This window comes from Caloenas nicobarica, chromosome 8 (assembly GCF_036013445.1).
Source record: "Caloenas nicobarica isolate bCalNic1 chromosome 8, bCalNic1.hap1, whole genome shotgun sequence".
NCBI lineage: Eukaryota > Metazoa > Chordata > Aves > Columbiformes > Columbidae > Caloenas > Caloenas nicobarica.
The window spans coordinates 13,588,365-13,606,521 of NC_088252.1; the positions used below are offsets into that span (position 1 = coordinate 13,588,365).

At 40.8% G+C, this 18,157-nt stretch overlaps 1 protein-coding gene across 1 annotated transcript in view; it reads left to right on the forward strand.

Annotated features, from left to right (window-relative positions):
- Nucleotides 1-1,213: 1,213 nt before the first annotated feature.
- The window catches only part of U2SURP (U2 snRNP associated SURP domain containing), a 46,313-nt gene continuing 29,369 nt past the window's right edge, over nucleotides 1,214-18,157 (forward strand). Inside the window, exons 1-7 of the mRNA XM_065640055.1 lie at nucleotides 1,214-1,275; nucleotides 8,646-8,693; nucleotides 12,641-12,739; nucleotides 13,820-13,934; nucleotides 14,337-14,470; nucleotides 15,611-15,652; nucleotides 16,418-16,485. Coding sequence (XP_065496127.1) covers nucleotides 1,231-1,275; nucleotides 8,646-8,693; nucleotides 12,641-12,739; nucleotides 13,820-13,934; nucleotides 14,337-14,470; nucleotides 15,611-15,652; nucleotides 16,418-16,485 — 551 coding nt within the window. The 5' untranslated portion in view covers nucleotides 1,214-1,230. The remainder of the gene's footprint in view (nucleotides 1,276-8,645; nucleotides 8,694-12,640; nucleotides 12,740-13,819; nucleotides 13,935-14,336; nucleotides 14,471-15,610; nucleotides 15,653-16,417; nucleotides 16,486-18,157) is intronic.

An 18,157-nucleotide genomic window follows, 5' to 3' on the forward strand; every position in this document is an offset into this window, starting at 1 on the left:
GCCCCCGCCGTTCTCACGCTCTCATTTTGCCTCCTTTTTGCCCCTTCTGGAAGCTCCCACTTCATCCTCCACTGACAAATGTGGCTGTTGGCGTAGGCCCCGCTCCCTCCGGTTGCTCACAGGGCAGGAGGTGTCAGAAGTTGGTGGATTTAAAGCTTTCATTCATTTCCGTGTATCTGCTGTCTTTGCCTCAAGTATTACCTCCACCCCAGCATCTTCCATGTTATGCTGAAAATCCATAAAAGCACAGGAATGCAAGACTCGTGATAAATGTAATGTGACCTCTGGTTATGATCTCAATAAAGAAAGTGGCTGTGGTGGTATGCTATCAAACCCAGCACCAGAGAATTTACTGTGCTGTCCTTTTCACTATTTATGCCCAGGCTCTTCTCAACCCGATGTAACATTTTGATGTTGTTCAAGACAACGTTGGTTCCATTTCGCTTTGCTAGGTTTAGGTGCAAGCCTCCAAACTGCACGACCGCGCACTGCTCAGCGCCCAGGGAAATGGATGAGGAGCGCTGTGCAGCACGGCCGGGGCGCCGCACCCTGCAGCTGCACAGCCCGGCCCGGCTGACACCGGCCCGCCCGGAACACCCTCTGGGCCCACGGTGAGCACCAGGAGCGCTCCGGGCGTGCCCACACAGGACACCCACCCCGCAGCCTTCCCAGTGCCGCACGCCTCTGCCGACGGCGAAGGGCTTATAGCTGGTTAAACGGTGGGCAGCCCGAGCTGTCCCCAGCTGTCCCCTGCCAGCGTCTTGTAGGAAAACAGGCGCAGCGGCCGAACACCGGCCCCTCGCGTCGGGGTTTCTCTCGCGGGGCCGCCTGTCCCTCACACGGACGGCGGGGCCGGTGCCTCCTCACGGCCCAGGCCCGCAGCGCGGCTGTCGGGCGGCCGCGCGTTCCCGCCGCTGGCTGCTCGCCGCTGCCCGCCTCAGCGCGGCTGGTTGCCAGGCGGATTTGGGTCGCCTAGCGACTTCATTTGGGTTTTCTTCTGCTAATGTGCGAGCAGGAGGCCCAGGAGGGACGCCGGCACCGGCCGATGCCCGCCCCGGGCTGCCCCCGCCGCCCCGCTGAGGAGAGGGCACGGGCACGGGCACACGCCCCGCCCCGGCGGAGGCCGCCCCATCGGTGGCTCGGCCATCGGCTTTCCGTCCTCCGCTCGCGGGCTCGGTGGGATCGGCGCTCGCTTCCTCGCCGCTAGGGCTGAGCGAGGGGAGAGGCAAGATGGCGGACAAGGCGCCCAGCGGCTCGCAGAAAGCCAGTGGGAAGGTGAGGCCGTTCCGTGGGGCGGCCCGGGGCCTGCCCGTCCGCTCCGCCACCGGGGAACGCCGCCGCTGCCCGCCGGCGCGGCGGCGGGGCTCGGGAGTGGCGGGGCGGCGAGGCGCGGGCGGTGCGGCCTGCTCCGTCCCTGGTCTCTGCTCGGGGTGACTGCGGGCCCCGGGAGGGGGGTGGGGAGGCGGGAAGGGGAAGGCGCTGGTGGGCTCGGGCCTCTCCCGGGGTATCCCCGCTCCCCGGGCCCGCCCTGGCCACGTCTCTGTCCCGGGCCGGCGGCAGCGGCCTCCCGGCGCGCCCGTGGCCCGGCGGGGGCGGGGAGCGGGGTCCCGGCGGAGCGCGCTGGATGCGCAGCGCGGGCCGGCCTGTTCCAACCGGCGCATCGCCGGGGTCCGGTGGGGACGGTTCACTAACGGCCAGGTGTTACCCGTGCGCCTTTCATTTCTCTTGTGCTGGGAGCCCTGATCGTCCCGTGGGCTGGAGCCCGCGTGGGGTTCGTTTCCAACCTGCCAGTGTGAAAGAGAACGGTAATTTGAGGCCGAGTCACTTCTTCTGATTTGCGATAAAATTACAAACTTCACAAAATCCATCGTGGCGTTCCCCGCTCGTTTCGCTGTAGCAGCTCTGCTGGGGCGGGAGTTGGGCGAAGTTCGCAGGGCCGCGCGGGGGCCGGCGGCGGCGGGGGGAGCGGCGCGGGGCTGCCCCGCTCAGGGACCTCCCGCCCGGAGCAGGGCGAGACGTGGTTTGCGGGACACGCCGGCAGCTGACGGTGTGAGGAGGAGCGTAAATGGCACTCCCTTTCACTCGGCCTTGTTGCAGGTGTTAGGCCGGAAGTAAGTCTTCCAACTTTTTAAATTTGATTTTGTGTGTGAGTGTGTAAATCAGTCAAGGGAGAAGCCATGTTTTGGCTCAGCAATTTCCAGTGCTGCGTAGATTAATGATTTTAACTCATTTTTGTATTCAGCTAAAACAGGATTTTAATTTTTTTTTTGTTCTGCTAGGGAACTAACTGAAATGTAGTTACCAAGAGCCTTTGCATGTTTACCCAGTTGGTATTATTAGAGTAGGAGAGTTTTATTTTTGTTTCCATTTTATGATCTATTACAAATACTGCCCGGAAACTTTTTTTTTTTTTTTTTTTTTTTTTTTTTAATCATGCCTTTGGCTTGGAGCTGCAAATAAGAGCTGGACAGAATACTTTAGTAGTAAAGTAGGTCTTAATTTATGGAGAATGGTTTCCAGGGAATAAGACATTTTGGGATTTCAAGTATAATTAGGCATAGAATAAGAATTTAATTATTGATTACTGCAACCGATAACATGGTACACAAAATTAACCCAGATGTGGTCTCTTTCTTTTCACAGTTACATCATAGCCTTTTTTTTTTTTTTTGGTCACTTACTGTTTCTGTACTGATGACATTACTTTTTTAATATACAATAATACTTAGTTTATAATAATTGTTTTCTGTCCTAGTTCTCAGTTCTGCAGAGGTATGTGCAGACACTTAACTCTTCACACTAAGTCATCCGTCCCATTGAAGTCAGTGGGACTACCAGAGAATGTAGAGTCAAACATGGGCCTTAGTCTGTTGAGGCCTGGTGAGGACGTTCTGTGTTTCACCATCTTTGTGCAGTTCCCCCCCACCTCTCTAATTCCCGTTACTCTAGCTGTATACGCTGTGTTTCCAGTAGTCTTTTTCCTGTACTTTACATTCTAGATCTTCTTGTTTCGTATTGTCAATATTATTTTATGTACCAAACAAAATAATGGTAGTACATAGCTGGATCCATTAGAATGTTTTTGTTGAAAAGTGAAATAAAAGAAGACATGCCTGGCTCTTGGGATTTATTTCCTTCAACATCAACTTTCTCAAGGGGGGCATGGTGTATGTGGTGTCTTCTTTTTGCCATTTTGTGAATGCTTGTGATATGTATATCCATACAGATACTTTTCAGATGTGTGCAGAAAGACATATAACATAGCAGCACTGAAATTAGTAATCTTCTTATTTTTTGTAATGAATTTATTAATGCAAGGATAAAAATGTGTATTTTTAGTTGAGCCTTTATGAAAATGTTTATGGTTTGATAATCTAAGCAAATAATAATTTTGCTCAATTTTTAAGGTTAATTTTCAAACATTTTGACTTTTTAATCCTTTAAAATTCATTTACTTATCAAAATGGAAGTTTTAGGCTCAATTTGTTTTGGTGCATTGTATTTGCAAGTTGTAAGAATAATTGTACTTGCAAAACAAATATATCTTGTAGGCTCCATAGATTATGTTTCAGTGGCAATTCCAAGATGTGCCTTTCCTGGCTTCTAGCCTTCTTCCTGGGAAGAATCTGTTTGATTCACTATTTGAAAACTGTTGTTGGAGGTGGTCCAGGCCGTGGTCCAGGAGCACCCATTGCCTGTGTCACTGTGGTGATAGCTGCTTTTTATGGTACTGGCAGCTTCTAAATAAGATTGAGAGTCTCCAATGTGAAGTGTGTTGCAAAAGCATCATCTGTTCCTTTGTCACTTTGAGATTAGGATAGAGAGATACATGGTTGAGATTTCCAGAAATCTAAATAGGAAAGAAGGGCAAAATTGAGGAAGAGAAAGGGGAGATTGCCTCAAGACTGCACTGGGGGTCAGTGTAGGATGTGATTCTAAAATGGCAGATACTGATTATGTTCAGTTATTATCCTGATGTAATAAAATATTAGTTGCTCAATGACTCTGCCATTTTCTTATTTTAGCTTCTGAGAATAGTGACTATATTGCATGTCCACTGCTCTTACATATTATACTGTACAAATTTGGTACGATGTGGCAGAAGAGATTATCCACTGCGACCAAGCTATAGCTTTCCCGTTTTTCATTCTAAAAGATGTTTCAATAACATTCCTTAATCTTACATGTATTTCTCAGGCTTTTGAGTAAGTTATGTGTTAATTAAATATTGAAGAACAGCGATTACTTGCTTGTGAATGGACAGCTTTCCTTGGTAAGTTAAAGTGTATGAAGAGCAGCAATGTAAAATCTCTACATGTGGTGAATTCCAGTTAGATGTAGCGTTCTGCAGGATGGTGAAATTCATGATCTTTAGCTTTCCCTATATTGTTGTTCAACTGGTGACCAGGAGAAGGAGAGGCCGAAGCGTGTTCCTCTGTTGAAACATAGAAGATGTCTTCCTCATTTCCTCTGTAGCAGTACAAAATTAAATGTTGGCAGCTCCTGTTCATCTGAGTTTAAGGATATAATATAATAGCATTCCTTGCAAGTACTTTGGAAAAAAAAAGGTTTGCATTTACTTCGGTGTCTTCAAATGATGTCTGTTTAAATAGTGAATAATATTAAAATGCATTATTCCAGTAAATTTAAAGAGTAGGTAGATAAGCCATAGAATAATCTGGAGGTGTTGCAAGCATTTTTTTTCTAGAGAGTCTGATAGGGAATGGAAGAATAAAAAGGACAAGTTAGGCTGGAAACCTCCCTGCTTTTGCTGCATTTTAGCATCTTAATTTAAGCTGTGATTCCGTTTGCTTTTCCTTGGTATCAGTGCTGGCACAAAACAGTCCCAGCTTTACCTACTTTTTCCTCCCATTTTGCTCCTTAGTTGATTTGGCACGATTTGGGGTGGGGGGAGCCTGCTATGAATTGGGAACTGGTTTGGCTGAACCTCGCTGTTGCTGTCATTCCTGGGTGACCAGTTAGATTGGGAAAAGTTTGAGTTCAGTGTGAGCAGCTTCCCACTGTGGGGGCAGAATCAATGGAAGGTGCTGAAACAGGGGAAGAGTGTCTTACAGCAGAGTTTCTTGTAAACTTTACCCTGAAGCTATTGTTTTTTGCAAGGGAGGGGCTTTTATTTATGTTTAAGTTGTAGCCCTTACAGTTGTAAAAATAACATTCAGTATTTGGAAAGCTATGGATTATCTCCTGGGTTTTATTGGCAGCTTTTGTTGCTCTTTTTAAAAAGACAAAAATGACGCTGTTTAGTAAAACAACAAAGGTACTTGATTATGTCATGCAGCACATTTTAAATATTTGTGAAATAATAGCATTGTGCCAGTTTTACCCAGAGATTAAATTTGGAGAAACTATGAAGAGCTGGATTTGTGGGCACTTGCACTGCTGACAGGAAGGAAGATTTGGGAGAGCAGTCATCTCTTCTGTGTTTTCTTTGGAAGCTGCCATGAAGCTGAAAGAAAATATAAACATCAGAATGTGCTCTCTATCTCGGTTTTCTGATAGGAATTTGTCATAAATCTCGTTTGTATAGTCCTTTGGTGACTTTTTTTTTTTCCCCCTCTTGAAGACTGAGTAAACTTGGCTAGACTCAATAATGGAGCTTTGAGCGACCTGACTTCCAAGACTGTGGTTTGACAGGGCTGTATTTTACTGGAATGCCATTTCCACAGCCTGCATTGCTACTTCAGTTGTGCTGGCACAATTCTTTGAGGGACCTGTGCAGTGAAAGAGATTGGGAAAGTGATCCAGCTGGAAAATAGTCTGGTTTAGGAAAAAAAAAAAATCGGTTTCATGCAGAGTGGTAGAGGCAGTGAATTATGGCCAAGAGGACATTTGTAGATTGTTTATGCTGACGATCACTTGAAGTTGGATCCATTCCATTTTTTCTGTCAGTGTTTTGAGCATGAACAAACTATCCTCGTGTCTGAAGACATCATCAGGCACAGGACAGAGCTTTGCAGATGTTTCTTTCAAGAGTTGGTTCAGTTGAGCCACTTAATGTGATGAGAAGAGGAGAAAATCATGTTCCAGATTTCAACACAGGTGGGCTCCTCTGAAGTGCTCCTCTTTGTGAATGTTAGAAAGACACTGTGATTCTGCTGAGCCAACTTGGCTGGTATTGCTCTTAAGGAATTATAGAATCATAACAGAATTGCCCCTTTTGCCAAGGCGGTGCAGATTGATGTGAAGTGCAGTACTGTGAGAATTAGTTTTTTTAATAATTCCTATTTAGAAACTGGCAGATAGCGATGTGTAATTTTGTCAAGAATCATTTAATCTTGTGCTTCATGGTACAGTTGCTTGCATGGTCAGAAGCAGTGTCAAAGGTATGAACTGAATTTATAGATAAGAAGACCTTAAAAGGACTGTTTAAGGAGGGGAATAATGTGGCTCTGCAAAGCTGCTCGTTGCTGTGGGATAAAGTTGGTCTGAAAGGTAAAACTGCTTTTAGAAGTTTTCAGAGTGCACCTTAGCAGAAATTCTGTTGCTTGGCTAAAGCTCAGGATAGGTTGCTCCACAATGCTGTGGTTCCTGCATGTGGGTTGGGGAGCTCAGGGATTTGTAGACGTGTTTGATCACTGGCTGCTTTTCCGCTGTTAGCCGGCAGAATCTCTTGCATGCTGCCATGCGTAGAAAGCCTTTCCAGGCAGTATCATCTGCTCTGTTGCTGGAGAAACAGATTTAATGTCTGTTACTTTTTTGTGTTCTTCCTCAGGATATTGTGTCTTAAGTGTCATTGTATTGAGCATCGGTTCTGTTTGTTACACTGTGTGATGCTTTGTTTGTTGTCCTCCCTGTAAGCAGCTTCAGCACCCATTCCTGTTGGAAGGTGTTGCTTTCCAAAACCTCTGTAAATTAAAAAGATATGAAGAATTGAGACTTAGTCATTTCATTCTGCTATTGCCAAACAGCCTCCTTCCCCCAGGCAGTGCTGGTCTTGACTCTGTTGGTATGCTAAGGCAGATGGTGTTGTATCAGTTCGCCTTTGAGATTTTTGATTTTTCTTCTTAACTGCAGGTCTGTTTTGTGGTCGCTTTTTTCTTTTTCTTTTTTAAGGATGGAATTGTAACTGATATGTTGGTTGCCACAGGGTGGCACCTGGCAGCAGGAAGAATGTTGGTTTCGAACTCTGAAATTCTTTTGCACAGTATCTTTCTTTTATCTGTGTGGTGTTGTGCTGTACATTCATAAATTCTGTGGGGGAGGGCAGGTTTCCTTAGGCTACATTTTTGCAGTATGTAAAACTGTAGGTGACAGATTTGAGTGCCATAGGCAGTCGTGAATCACAAAAAATCCAGCACCAGTTACAGAGGACAAATTTGCAGGAAGCGGTATTAGTAAAAGATGCTTGTGATATTTGCTTCCACGTGTATTTTAATGAATTGCTATTGGTACATGTGAACTGAACTTTCTTTTAACTTCTATGCAAAGATGTGCCTCGTGAATGCTATATAGTGTTGCAGGTAAGTGGATTTGGGAGGTCTTTGAAAGTAAGGCATATTTTTTTTTTCCTGTTTGTTTTTTCCCTCTTTCTCATTCTTAAGAAAACTCCAAGCATATATTCTTAGGAGTCTTTTGCTACTCCCTTTTAAGGGTTGTATCTTTGTGTCTCACTTTGCCTTTGTGGACTTGGTTCTGGTTCTTGAAGTGCTGTCTACCATTTTTTCCAAAATGATTTGACTGCAAAACATAGGAATATACTTGTCCAAAGATAAATGTTGCTATCTTAGTTGATGAAAAAGCATGATGTGAAATGAAAACAAGGTCTAGTAAATTATCTTGTAGAGTAGCATTTGGTGCTTGTCTGTTTTGGAAGACTGAAGATGAGCACCTTATATTACTATTTCTGGTGGAAGCTATAAATTCCTGTAATAAGAAGTAGTGCTAATGTTCTGTAACTAATGAACAGATTTCAGCTAATGCTAATGTTTTATTTTGAATGAAATTTTGATTTAGATATGAATCGTGCATCAGATTGTATCTTTAATAGTAGCTGTTATGTCAGTGAGGATTTCTGGAATTTGGGCATTACATAATTTAAAAGTGTGTTCAGTCCTGTTTGTTTTTTTTTTAAAGCCTGTGCAGATTTTTGTGTATGCTGGTTTACGTGTTAAAGTTCAGTTACAGTTTAAAGTAATAATGTTAGTTAGTACATACAAATTGGACTTCAATTAGTGTTCTTGTGGTGGCCAGCTTCCATCTATGCAAAACATACTAAGAGCAGTTTTGGAAATGAATTTGTAGTAAGGAAAATATAATCGAGCACTTTATGTGATCCTTAACAGTTTTTAATGACAATTCTTGCAGATTCAGTGTGACGAACTTAAAATTTTTTGCTTGCAGTGGTGTTAGTGGCATGTTTATAAAATCCAGCTGTGGAAATTCAGATGTTTTTAGTGGTGGCAAGAACAATCTATCCTTAATCCCTTGTTTGCCTTATATTGACATTGTTCATGCTGTGACCCTGTTCAGATATATCATTAAAATACATTACATGTATCCTTGTTCTTGTGTATTTGGATATTGAAGTTGAAATGAAAATCACATTTGAAGAACTGAATTAAAAAAACAGGTTATTTGGCTGTTTCTTTTTTCTGTGCCTTAACTCCTCTTCATTCACTCTTCAGGTCAGAGCATCAGATGCAGTACACACCACTGGATCTACTGATACACATGTAAGTCCAAAATATTTAAAAACAACAAAAGAAAAACCCAAGCAAAAAAATCCAGCCAAACCCACACACTTAAAACACGCCTGTTCTCTAAAGAAATCTACTTGCTGCAGGCAGACTCTGGTGCGTTGGGTATCTAATCTGTAGGTGTTTGTAAATGAACTGTTGATTTTCATGTTTAGAAATATTCCTTGAATCTTTCAACCAACCACAACTGTAGGAAGCTCTACTGCATGATATTGCATTCATAACAGATACTCGAACAGCAAGAAGCTGTAAGGACTCTGTATGTGTTTGTCTCTTAGACTAAGAAATAGTTGAAACTATGAGGTGATTAATCACAAGAGTCACTGGATATTAAAGTGTCTTTTTGTATGCAGTTGGCTTCTCAAAAATGAGATAGTGCGGCCCTAATTTCATCCTTTGTATTTGTTTCTAATAGAATATACTTAAAGCAAAAGGTAAAAATAATTACCTGCTTGGTTTGTTTTTTTTTTTTCCTCCCACTGAGGAGACCTTCGTGTGGTCATGTGGTTGGTACATTGCTTGATGGCCCACCTATTCTGAGCTAAAATGAAAATGGGCAGCAGGAGCCAAATAGAGTGTTAATACCAGACAATTCATTTTGTGGTTTGGATTTTCTTCAAGATTTCAATTTGATTTTTGTATATGAAAAAGTCCATTACCAGCTGTTAAATCGCTTGTAAGGTAACATTATTCAAGTTATGATAGCAGAAGCTTTTCATAAATAAGTGGGTCTTTTTATTGATTTACTTGCTACAATTTGGAAAAATTACTCTTAAATTTCTTTTGAATATTTTGTGTTGTCCATGTAACTGGGACTTCAGTACTTTGTGTCTTCTTATAGTCAATGCAGCATTCTGGTTAATGGGAGTTTGCTTTCATCCAGTCATTTCATTACCCAGCTAAAAGTTGCTTTGCTTCTGTGATTTGCTTTACCCTTTTCACTGTATTCTTTTCCATCCTTTGAAGGAGGAAGGCCTTCAAGTTTTGTATAGCTCTGTTGTTAGGAGTTCTGTGAAGCTACATCCAAAATATTTTGAAGATAAAGGCTAATAGCTTATGTTTTGGTCTTTGAGTGATCTATTTTCTTGTTCTTGTTGTGATTCTTTATGAGTTACTGTGTGAAGGTAGGAGTTCCCAGATAAGTTTCTTGTCTTGTCTTTGCTTTTGTTACCATTGCCCATGTCTTTAGAATGTGATCTTCATCCTGCTGTCTGTCTTCTCTCTGTGTTTTACTGTCTGTTAACTACCTAAATAGAATCTTAAGAATTCTAATTCCGTATTTTCAAGAAATGACTGTTATGTGGAGTCCTTCCTTCATCAGGATTTGAAGAAGGGACGAATGAAGGTTAAGTTACCTAAAATAGCAAGAATCTAGGAGCTAAATGTGAGGTCTTTTGTTTTATTTATACCTCAAGAATACATTTTCTTCCTCAAGGAAAAATATTACATTTAACCTTGAAGTACAACTGAAATTTGGCATCCATTTTGTTCTTCAGTTACACCTGTTCAACCTTGCACAAACATTCTTCTGGCCAAAGTAGTCAGAAGAGCTTTTAGAACATTTTGTTTTTTCTTCTGGAAATTGCAATGATCAAAAAGGAACTGTAGTGCAAAGCATATATTTCCAAAGGTTTAGAAAGTGTGTGTAGCAATAAGATCTCCAGGCTCTTAGAACAAGTACCCTTCAGATTTCAGCTGTGTTTGAATAATTTATTAAAAGCTTTCTCATTAAACCAAGGATCATTTGTTTTTAAAAAAACCCATGGATTTAAATTTTTTGGTTGTATTAGGTAATGGTAAGTTCAGAGAGAAGTAGAGTCACAGAATGGTTTGGTTGGAAGCGACCTTAAAGATCATCTAGTTCCAACTCCTCTGCCACAGTCAGGGACACCTTCCACTAGACCAGGTTGCTCAAAGCCCCATCCAACCTGACCTTGGACACTTCCAGGAATGGGGCACCCACAGCATCTCTGGGCAACCTGTTCCAGTGCCTCACCACCCTCAGCGTGAAGGATTTCTTCCTTGTATCTAATCTAAATCTCCCCTCTTTCAGTTTACAGCCATTACCACTCATCCTGTCACTACATGCCCTTTTAAAAAGTCCCCCCCACCAGCTTTCATGTAGGTCTCCTTTAGGTACCGTAGGCTGCTATAAGGTCTCCTTGAAACCTTTTCTTCTCCAGGCTGAACAACCTCAACTCTCTCAGCCTGTCTTCAGAGGAGAGGTGCTCCAGCCCTCTGATCATGTTTGTGGCCTCCTCTGGACGCATTCCAACAGGTCGATGTCCCTCTTATGTTGAGGGCCCCAGAGCTGGATGCAGCACTCCAGGTGGGGTATCACCAGAGCAGAGGGGCAGAATCACCTCCCTTGACCTCCCTCGGCCGTGCTTCTTTTGATGCAACCCAGGATACGGTTGGCTTTCTGGGCTGCAAGTGCGTATTGCTGGGTCATGTTGAGCTTCTTCCCAACCAACGTTCCCAAGTCCTTCTCCTCAGGGCTGTTCTCCATCCATTCTCTGCCCAGCCTGTGTTTGTACTTGAGATTGCCCCAGCCCAGGTGCAGGACCTTGCACTTGGCCTTGTTGAACTTTGAGGTTTGCCCAGGCCCACCTCTCCAGGCTGACAATGTTCCTCTGGATGGCATCCCCCTTCCCTCCAGTGTGTTGACCATACCACACAGCTTGGTGTTGTCAGCAAACTTGCTGAGGGTGAACTCAATCCCACTGTCCAACAAAGATGTTAAACAACACCGGTCCCGTTACTGACCCCTGAGGAACAGCACTCATCACTGGTCTCCACTTGGACATTGAGCTGTTGACCACAACTCATTGACTGTGACCATCCAGCCAGTTCCTTATCCACTGAGTGGTCCATCCGTGTCTACAATTTAGAGACAAAGATGTTTTGTGGGACAGTGTTAAATGCTTTGCACAAGTCCAGGTAGATGACATTAGTTGCTCTTGCCTTATGCACCAATGCTGTAAGCCCATTGTAGAATGCCCCCAAATTTGTCAGGCACGATTTGCCCTTAATGAAGCCATGTTGGCTGTCACCAATCACCTCCTTCTTTTCAGTGTGCCTTAGTGTAGTTTCCAGGAGGATCTGCTCCATGATCCTGCTGGGCACAGAGGTGAGACTGACTGACCTGTCGTTCCCCGGGGCTTCCTTATTTCGCTTTTCAAAAATGGGGGTTATGTTTCCCCTTTTCCCATCAGCAGAAACTTCACCGGACTGCCATGGCTTCTCAAATATGACGGACAGCAGCTTAGCAACTTCATCTGCCAGGTCTCTCAGGACCTGTGGATGCATCTCATCAGGTCTCCTAGGCTTGTGCACATTCAGGTTCCTTAGGTGGTCTCAAACCTGATCTTCTACAGTGGGTGGTTCTTCATTCTCCCAGTCCCTGCCTTTGCTTTCTGCAACTTGAGTGGTGTGGGTAGAGCACTTGCCAGTGAAGACTGAGGCACAGAAGTCGTTGAGCACCTCAGCTTTCTCCATATCCTGGGTAACCATGTCTCCTGTTTCTTTCTGGACGGGGCCAACTTTTTCCCTAGTTTTCCTTTTATCACTGTTGTACTTCTAGAAGCTTTTCTTGTTGTCCTTGATGTCCATGGACACATTTAATTTTATCAGAGCTTTAGCTTTCCTAACCTGATCCTTGACTGCTCGAACAATTCCTCTGTATTCCTTCCAGGCGACCTGTCCTTGCTCCCACCCTCTGCAGGCTTCCTTGTTGTCTTTGAGTTTGTCCAGGAGCTCATTGTTCATTCATGCAGGCCCTTTGGCGTACAAGAAGCCTTTTCTTTGTTTTGTTCAGGTTAAATCGCTTGAGGCAGACAGTTTCTGGTCTAGACCAAGGTAAAGAGTAACAATATTTTAGTTGTTTTTTAAAAAGTCTATTTTTTTTCTTACTCCTTTTGCAGCCTCTAATGGAAAGCAAGCTTAAAGCATTCAGTATTGGCAAAATGAGTGCTGCCAAACGGACTCTGAGCAAGAAGGAACAAGAAGAATTAAAAAAGAAGGTAATGGTATATAATGAAAATTCTAATTTGTATGCAGAGCTGAAATAAGTTTGCTTTTAGATTACAATGAGCTTTATCACCAAATTGCTTTATTTTGATAATTGTAACTGTCTAAGAATGAAAGTGAGTTGTATTTTACATGTTTAATTTGTTCTTGGCACCCATGGCATTAAGATAAAGGATTGCTTCTTTCTCTCTCCTGTGTGAGAAATCAAGTTCTCTGGCGTCCTGAAATACTGAATTATGACAGTCCACTGGTTGTTGTATTGCTCAAAATAAAGACAACCATCACCTTAAGTTATTTTCTGTTCTTTGTTTGCTTTCTATCATTGGATTTCAATAATTATAGTATCTCTTATCTCTGAAATTCTTTCAATGTGCATCGTTGTTATTCTGTAAAACGTATTTTTGTTTAATGGCTTCTCTTGGAATTAATAGCAACATTAAAATTGATATTGAATTTTAGGATACCCAGGAGCATCCAAATTTTAGGAAATATGTAGCTTATACTTGGTAGGTAGAAGTTTGAAGATTTTGGCCTTTGAACTTAATACACACAACTCTATTTCAGTGGGATATCTCTTGCTAAGTTGTTGGAAAGAAATACTAGCCCAAAGAAACATGGTAGTGGTAAATTTAGTGCCTCAGTCCCTCATTGAGTTAACTTCTTCTCTGAGAAATGCATAAAGGTGATCCTGTTGTTAATCCCCTTCAGTCACATGGGTTGATCGTAACAGGTAAGATGTCATACGTGCTGTTCTTTGATGCTTAGGTCAACAAAGCTCCAGTCTCACAGTGCTGGTCTTTCACATGATCTTTCCTATTTGACATCTTTTGAATGTGAATGAACAGTCATATTTGAGCATACAGGCCTTGTTTGTTGTACATATTACAAGCTGTGTTCTTCCCACATTTCTCAGAAATCTGAATTCTTCTGTCTAAAACTGAAACTTACTTGACGCAGTTTGTAGCCATGAACTCTAGAAAATTAAAAGGAATGTCACGTAGCTAATTTAAGAATAGCTGTCTGGTGAAGATTGTTCTGTAATGATAGTAAATAGATTAACATTTGCTATGTAGGAGGATGAGAAGGCTGCTGCAGAAATTTATGAAGAATTCCTTGCTGCCTTTGAAGGAGGTGATGGTAATAAAGTGAAAACATTTGTAAGAGGAGGAATCGTTAATGCATCTAAAGGTACAGCTAACCTTTTTTTGGGAGTGGTGGTGGATCATTTGGCTTTCAGTAAAGATTAGGATTGGCTTTGAATTACATTTTAAAATTAATATGTTGCATTAGAAGCAGCAAAAGAAACTTGGTGCTAAAATCTACTTTTATGATTTGACTCAGTACTTAGTGGCATGATTTGTCTTTTAAATTTCAGAGGAAAAATGCTTTGTTTTAAAATACCTAATATTTTTTATTTTTCTTCATATTCAAAGATGCTAAATTATGGAACATTTGTATTGTCACTTTTAAAAAATGAAATAATATTGAGTTGAATGAACAAGACTAAAGAACAGCAGCATTCTTTCTAATGAACAGTATTGCGTGGCATTAGTTAAAATAATTTGTTTTTTAATTTGCCTTTAATTTCAGAGGAGCATGAAACAGATGAAAAACGGGGTAAAATCTATAAGCCTTCATCACGATTTTCAGATCAAAAAAATCAACCAAGCCAACCATCTAATGAGAAGCCTCCATCTCTCTTAATGATAGAAACCAAAAAGCCTGTAAGTTTCTTACTTGAATATTAACCCCATACTTAGGAAGTGCTTAGAAAAAGGTCTGTGTGATCTTGCAGAGTAGTTTTATCTGCATTTATCACATAGTAAAAGAAGGTGGAAATTTTGATTTGCTTAATCCCATAGCAAATAACAAGATGGTGAAATGCAGAGGTTCAGTGGCCCTGTATCCAGCATGAGATACTGGCACATCATGTACTGCACTTGGATTTGGCTATTGTACGTTTTTATTATGTTCCTGCTAATTGAGACAGACTTCTCATAGATGCAGATTTAGTGACTGTTGCAAAGTAACAGTATCTCTAATTCCGGGAATTTGTGAAGTTTTAGAAGCAATTCTTCTGCTGTCTATTTTTATGTTTTTATAACTTAAAAAAAAAATTGACCTTTGCATTGAACCAAGTTTTACTTGGTGAGGTTTTTTAAATTTTTTTTTTTTTTCTTTTGTGGTGATGTTTGCAAAGTTTCTTTATTTAGCTCTTTGAGTTATACTAAATGAGTTGTAGAACTTGCACATTTTTTAAGCTAAATACCATGGTTTTATTTAATTTATTTGAACTTCTGTGTGGTTTAATACTTTTTTGTTGTTCTTAAACTGAGATTTGATCATAAAAGGTGATGGCAATATTATGAACAACCTTAGGCTTCAAGTCAAGTGATAGTTACATATGATTACTGTTACTACTGTAAACGTGTAATGTGTAATTAATGTCTTGGTTGTCTTTAAAAATCTTTTAATAGAGCTTACTACAATTTTTAAGCTTAAGAGAAACATATGATACTGCCTGTTAGGGTGGGAAACAAGATATAATGTGGTAACTGTGGGTAATCCCATGCTAGCCTCCCTCCAGCTTTAAACAAAACTCCAATTTAGACTAGTGGGGTATTACTGGATGGCAGTTTTCATTTTCATTGTATGTAAAGCTCTACAGTTACAGAAGTGAATTGTAGTGGTTTTTGTTATGCTGAGCTATGTTCTGTCATATGAAAGTATTTGTACTGTAAGAATATTACTGCTTTTCAAATTTGTCAGAATTACTTATCAAGTAATGCAATCAGTTTACTCACTTGCCCTGTCCAATGGTGATTGAAGATAATGAGGTAAAAATGATTTTATTTATTTGGCAGACCATCCCCAAAAACAAAAACAAACAAACAACTTTGCCTGGGGTGAGTAGGAAGTCCAGTTTTTCCAAAGCTGTAGTGTGTAACACAAATATTTTGTATGTCTGCCTATTGGAAACGTTTTCATTTAAATTTGATTATGTAAAAGCAATGTGTTGAACTTAAGCGTTCACATGAGTTAGTTAAGGTGCATATGTTACAGTAAAAAAAAAAGTAGTATTACAATATCCATATTTTTTGTCATTCAAGAGTTTTTTCTGAGGACCTTGAACTATTTAGAGTAACTGTTTCTTCAGGCCTGTATTTGTATCCTGAAGGAAGCAAGAGAAGGAAATTATTTTCACATAGAATGTTTGTCTGTGGATAAAACAATTAAAAAAAATATATATATGTAAAGTAATTTACATATATATGTACACACATATCAGTTTAATTAGAGCATGGGGGTTTGCTAGGGGTGTAGTCAGTTTCTAAGTGGAACCAACTGAGAAAATACATCACAGATATTTTAAATATGTGTGTTGTGGAGAGAGTGTTTGATCACACATGCATTGTAATGAGAAGTAACAAAGTTAAGTTTAAGCTATCTTTAATTGTGTATTTTCTAGCTTTGTGTTTGATAGCACTCAGTCTTAATGTTTTCAAGTCTGTTTTTTTTTTTTTTTTTTTTTTCCTCCTGTAGTTTATTGGTTTGAAAGCTGTGGGTAAAATATGCATGGAAATTATCTACAATTTTGTGATATATGTATAATTTTTAATTTTGTTTCATTTTATCTGCTGAAATATCGCCCGATATATCTTTAATTTCAGCCTTTGAAGAAAGGAGAGAAGGAAAAGAAAAAGAGCAATTTGGAACTTTTTAAAGAAGAACTAAAGCAGTAAGTTGAACTAATTTTTACTGTAAATAAAGAAGATGCAAGGTTTTTAACTTGTATTTACAGGCAATAATTAGGACATTCTTGCTAAGCTGTTTTCCAAAGTAGTGTGGTGTTTTGTTTTGTGTTGTGGGGTTTTTTTTGTTTGTTTGTTTGTTTGTTTGTTTTTCTTTTTTCTCCCCAAGTGTTTGTGGAGTGGTATGGCTTAATTAACAGTGGCAATGATAATTAAACATAGCACGAACCCATGCTGGTAGATGCTTGTTATAGGTATGTGTGATTTGTCTGGATAATCATTTGCCATCTATAATGATTTCTCTGGTGTTTCCTGATACTTCTGCCCTTTCTTATGCTGATTGGTGATAGGATGTGTTTACCACTATCGCTGAAAAGAACTTCTGTTTTGAAATGTACCATCAACCAGAGTCTAGAAAATTATTAAAAAAGAAACCAAAAAAGACCAGTATGCTGGCTTAAATCTTTTTCTGTTGAAATGAATGGATTTCTTTGCGTGTCAGAGAGATTTGATTGTGACCTCTGAAGCGGTTTGGTACTGCCTTCCTAAGCAGAAGAATATCCAGAGCAATTAGCCAAAAAACAGCATATAAATGCCTGAAGTATTTGAGAGATGCCAATAAGTGGATGACTGGCGATGTTTCCAAATCTACCTAAGCTGATTTTTGGATCACTTTGTTGTGACTAGAAGCTTTGGTGATTGAATCAACCAGCAATCTACCAGGATAAAAAAATGGAAACCTAGGTTTGTTTCTTTGACAGCTCTCAGTATGTTACTTAGAAATGGAACTTGGGATGCAATTCTGTTATAAATTAGCAAGTGTGAGTCTGTAAATGAGAACTCTTGTTAATGTGGTCTCACACATTGTTAAAGTTAGTGAAGGTACAGTAAGACAAGTAGATACTGTAGTGTATGAGGATGTTCAGGTGTTTGGTGTTCACTCTTCTCTTTATGGAGATGTACCAAAGAGATTGGTAGCAAATTGAAATGTGTATCAGACTTGGAGAATAAAAACTTTTGTCAGTGTCCTTAAAACTATTTATGGAGGAATTATAGTATGAGGTTGAGCTTTTGTATTAAAGCAGAAATAAGACTTGTAATTAAAGTTTAGAGGTGTATTTCAGCTTGCATGATTTTAAAAACAAGCTGAATAATGCTTCAAAACCCGTATTCGTTCACTTTTGAATGTGTTATACAACAGGAAGAGCAGCACATGTATTGAGTGTAACTGTGAGTGCTATGTATTTGCCCTGATATTAGAGATGGAAAACAAAATAATCTGTATGCATTAGAAGACAACAGGTACTGCATTATAAATCCATAAATGGCTCTCGTGAGTAGTGTGTGAACTTAATTGCTGTCTGTTCGTTAGTTGATGTAAATGAATTGAATTGACAGCCTCGTATTCTTGGCACATGATATCTTTGCACCGGGATTTAAGGCCAAACTACAAAGAACCACATAGTTACTTGTATGAGTACTATCCTCAGCGGTACAAACTGAGATGAGGTCCTATATGTTCTGGAAGTGGTCATACGGAGGTGTGTGTCACCTTACAAGGTGACAACCCACGTGAATAAGGCTTAGAAAAGGTGGGAGGAGAAATAGACACTGAGGAGTTGTGCACATCTTGAAGAGTCATCTGAACAGTCAGTGGAT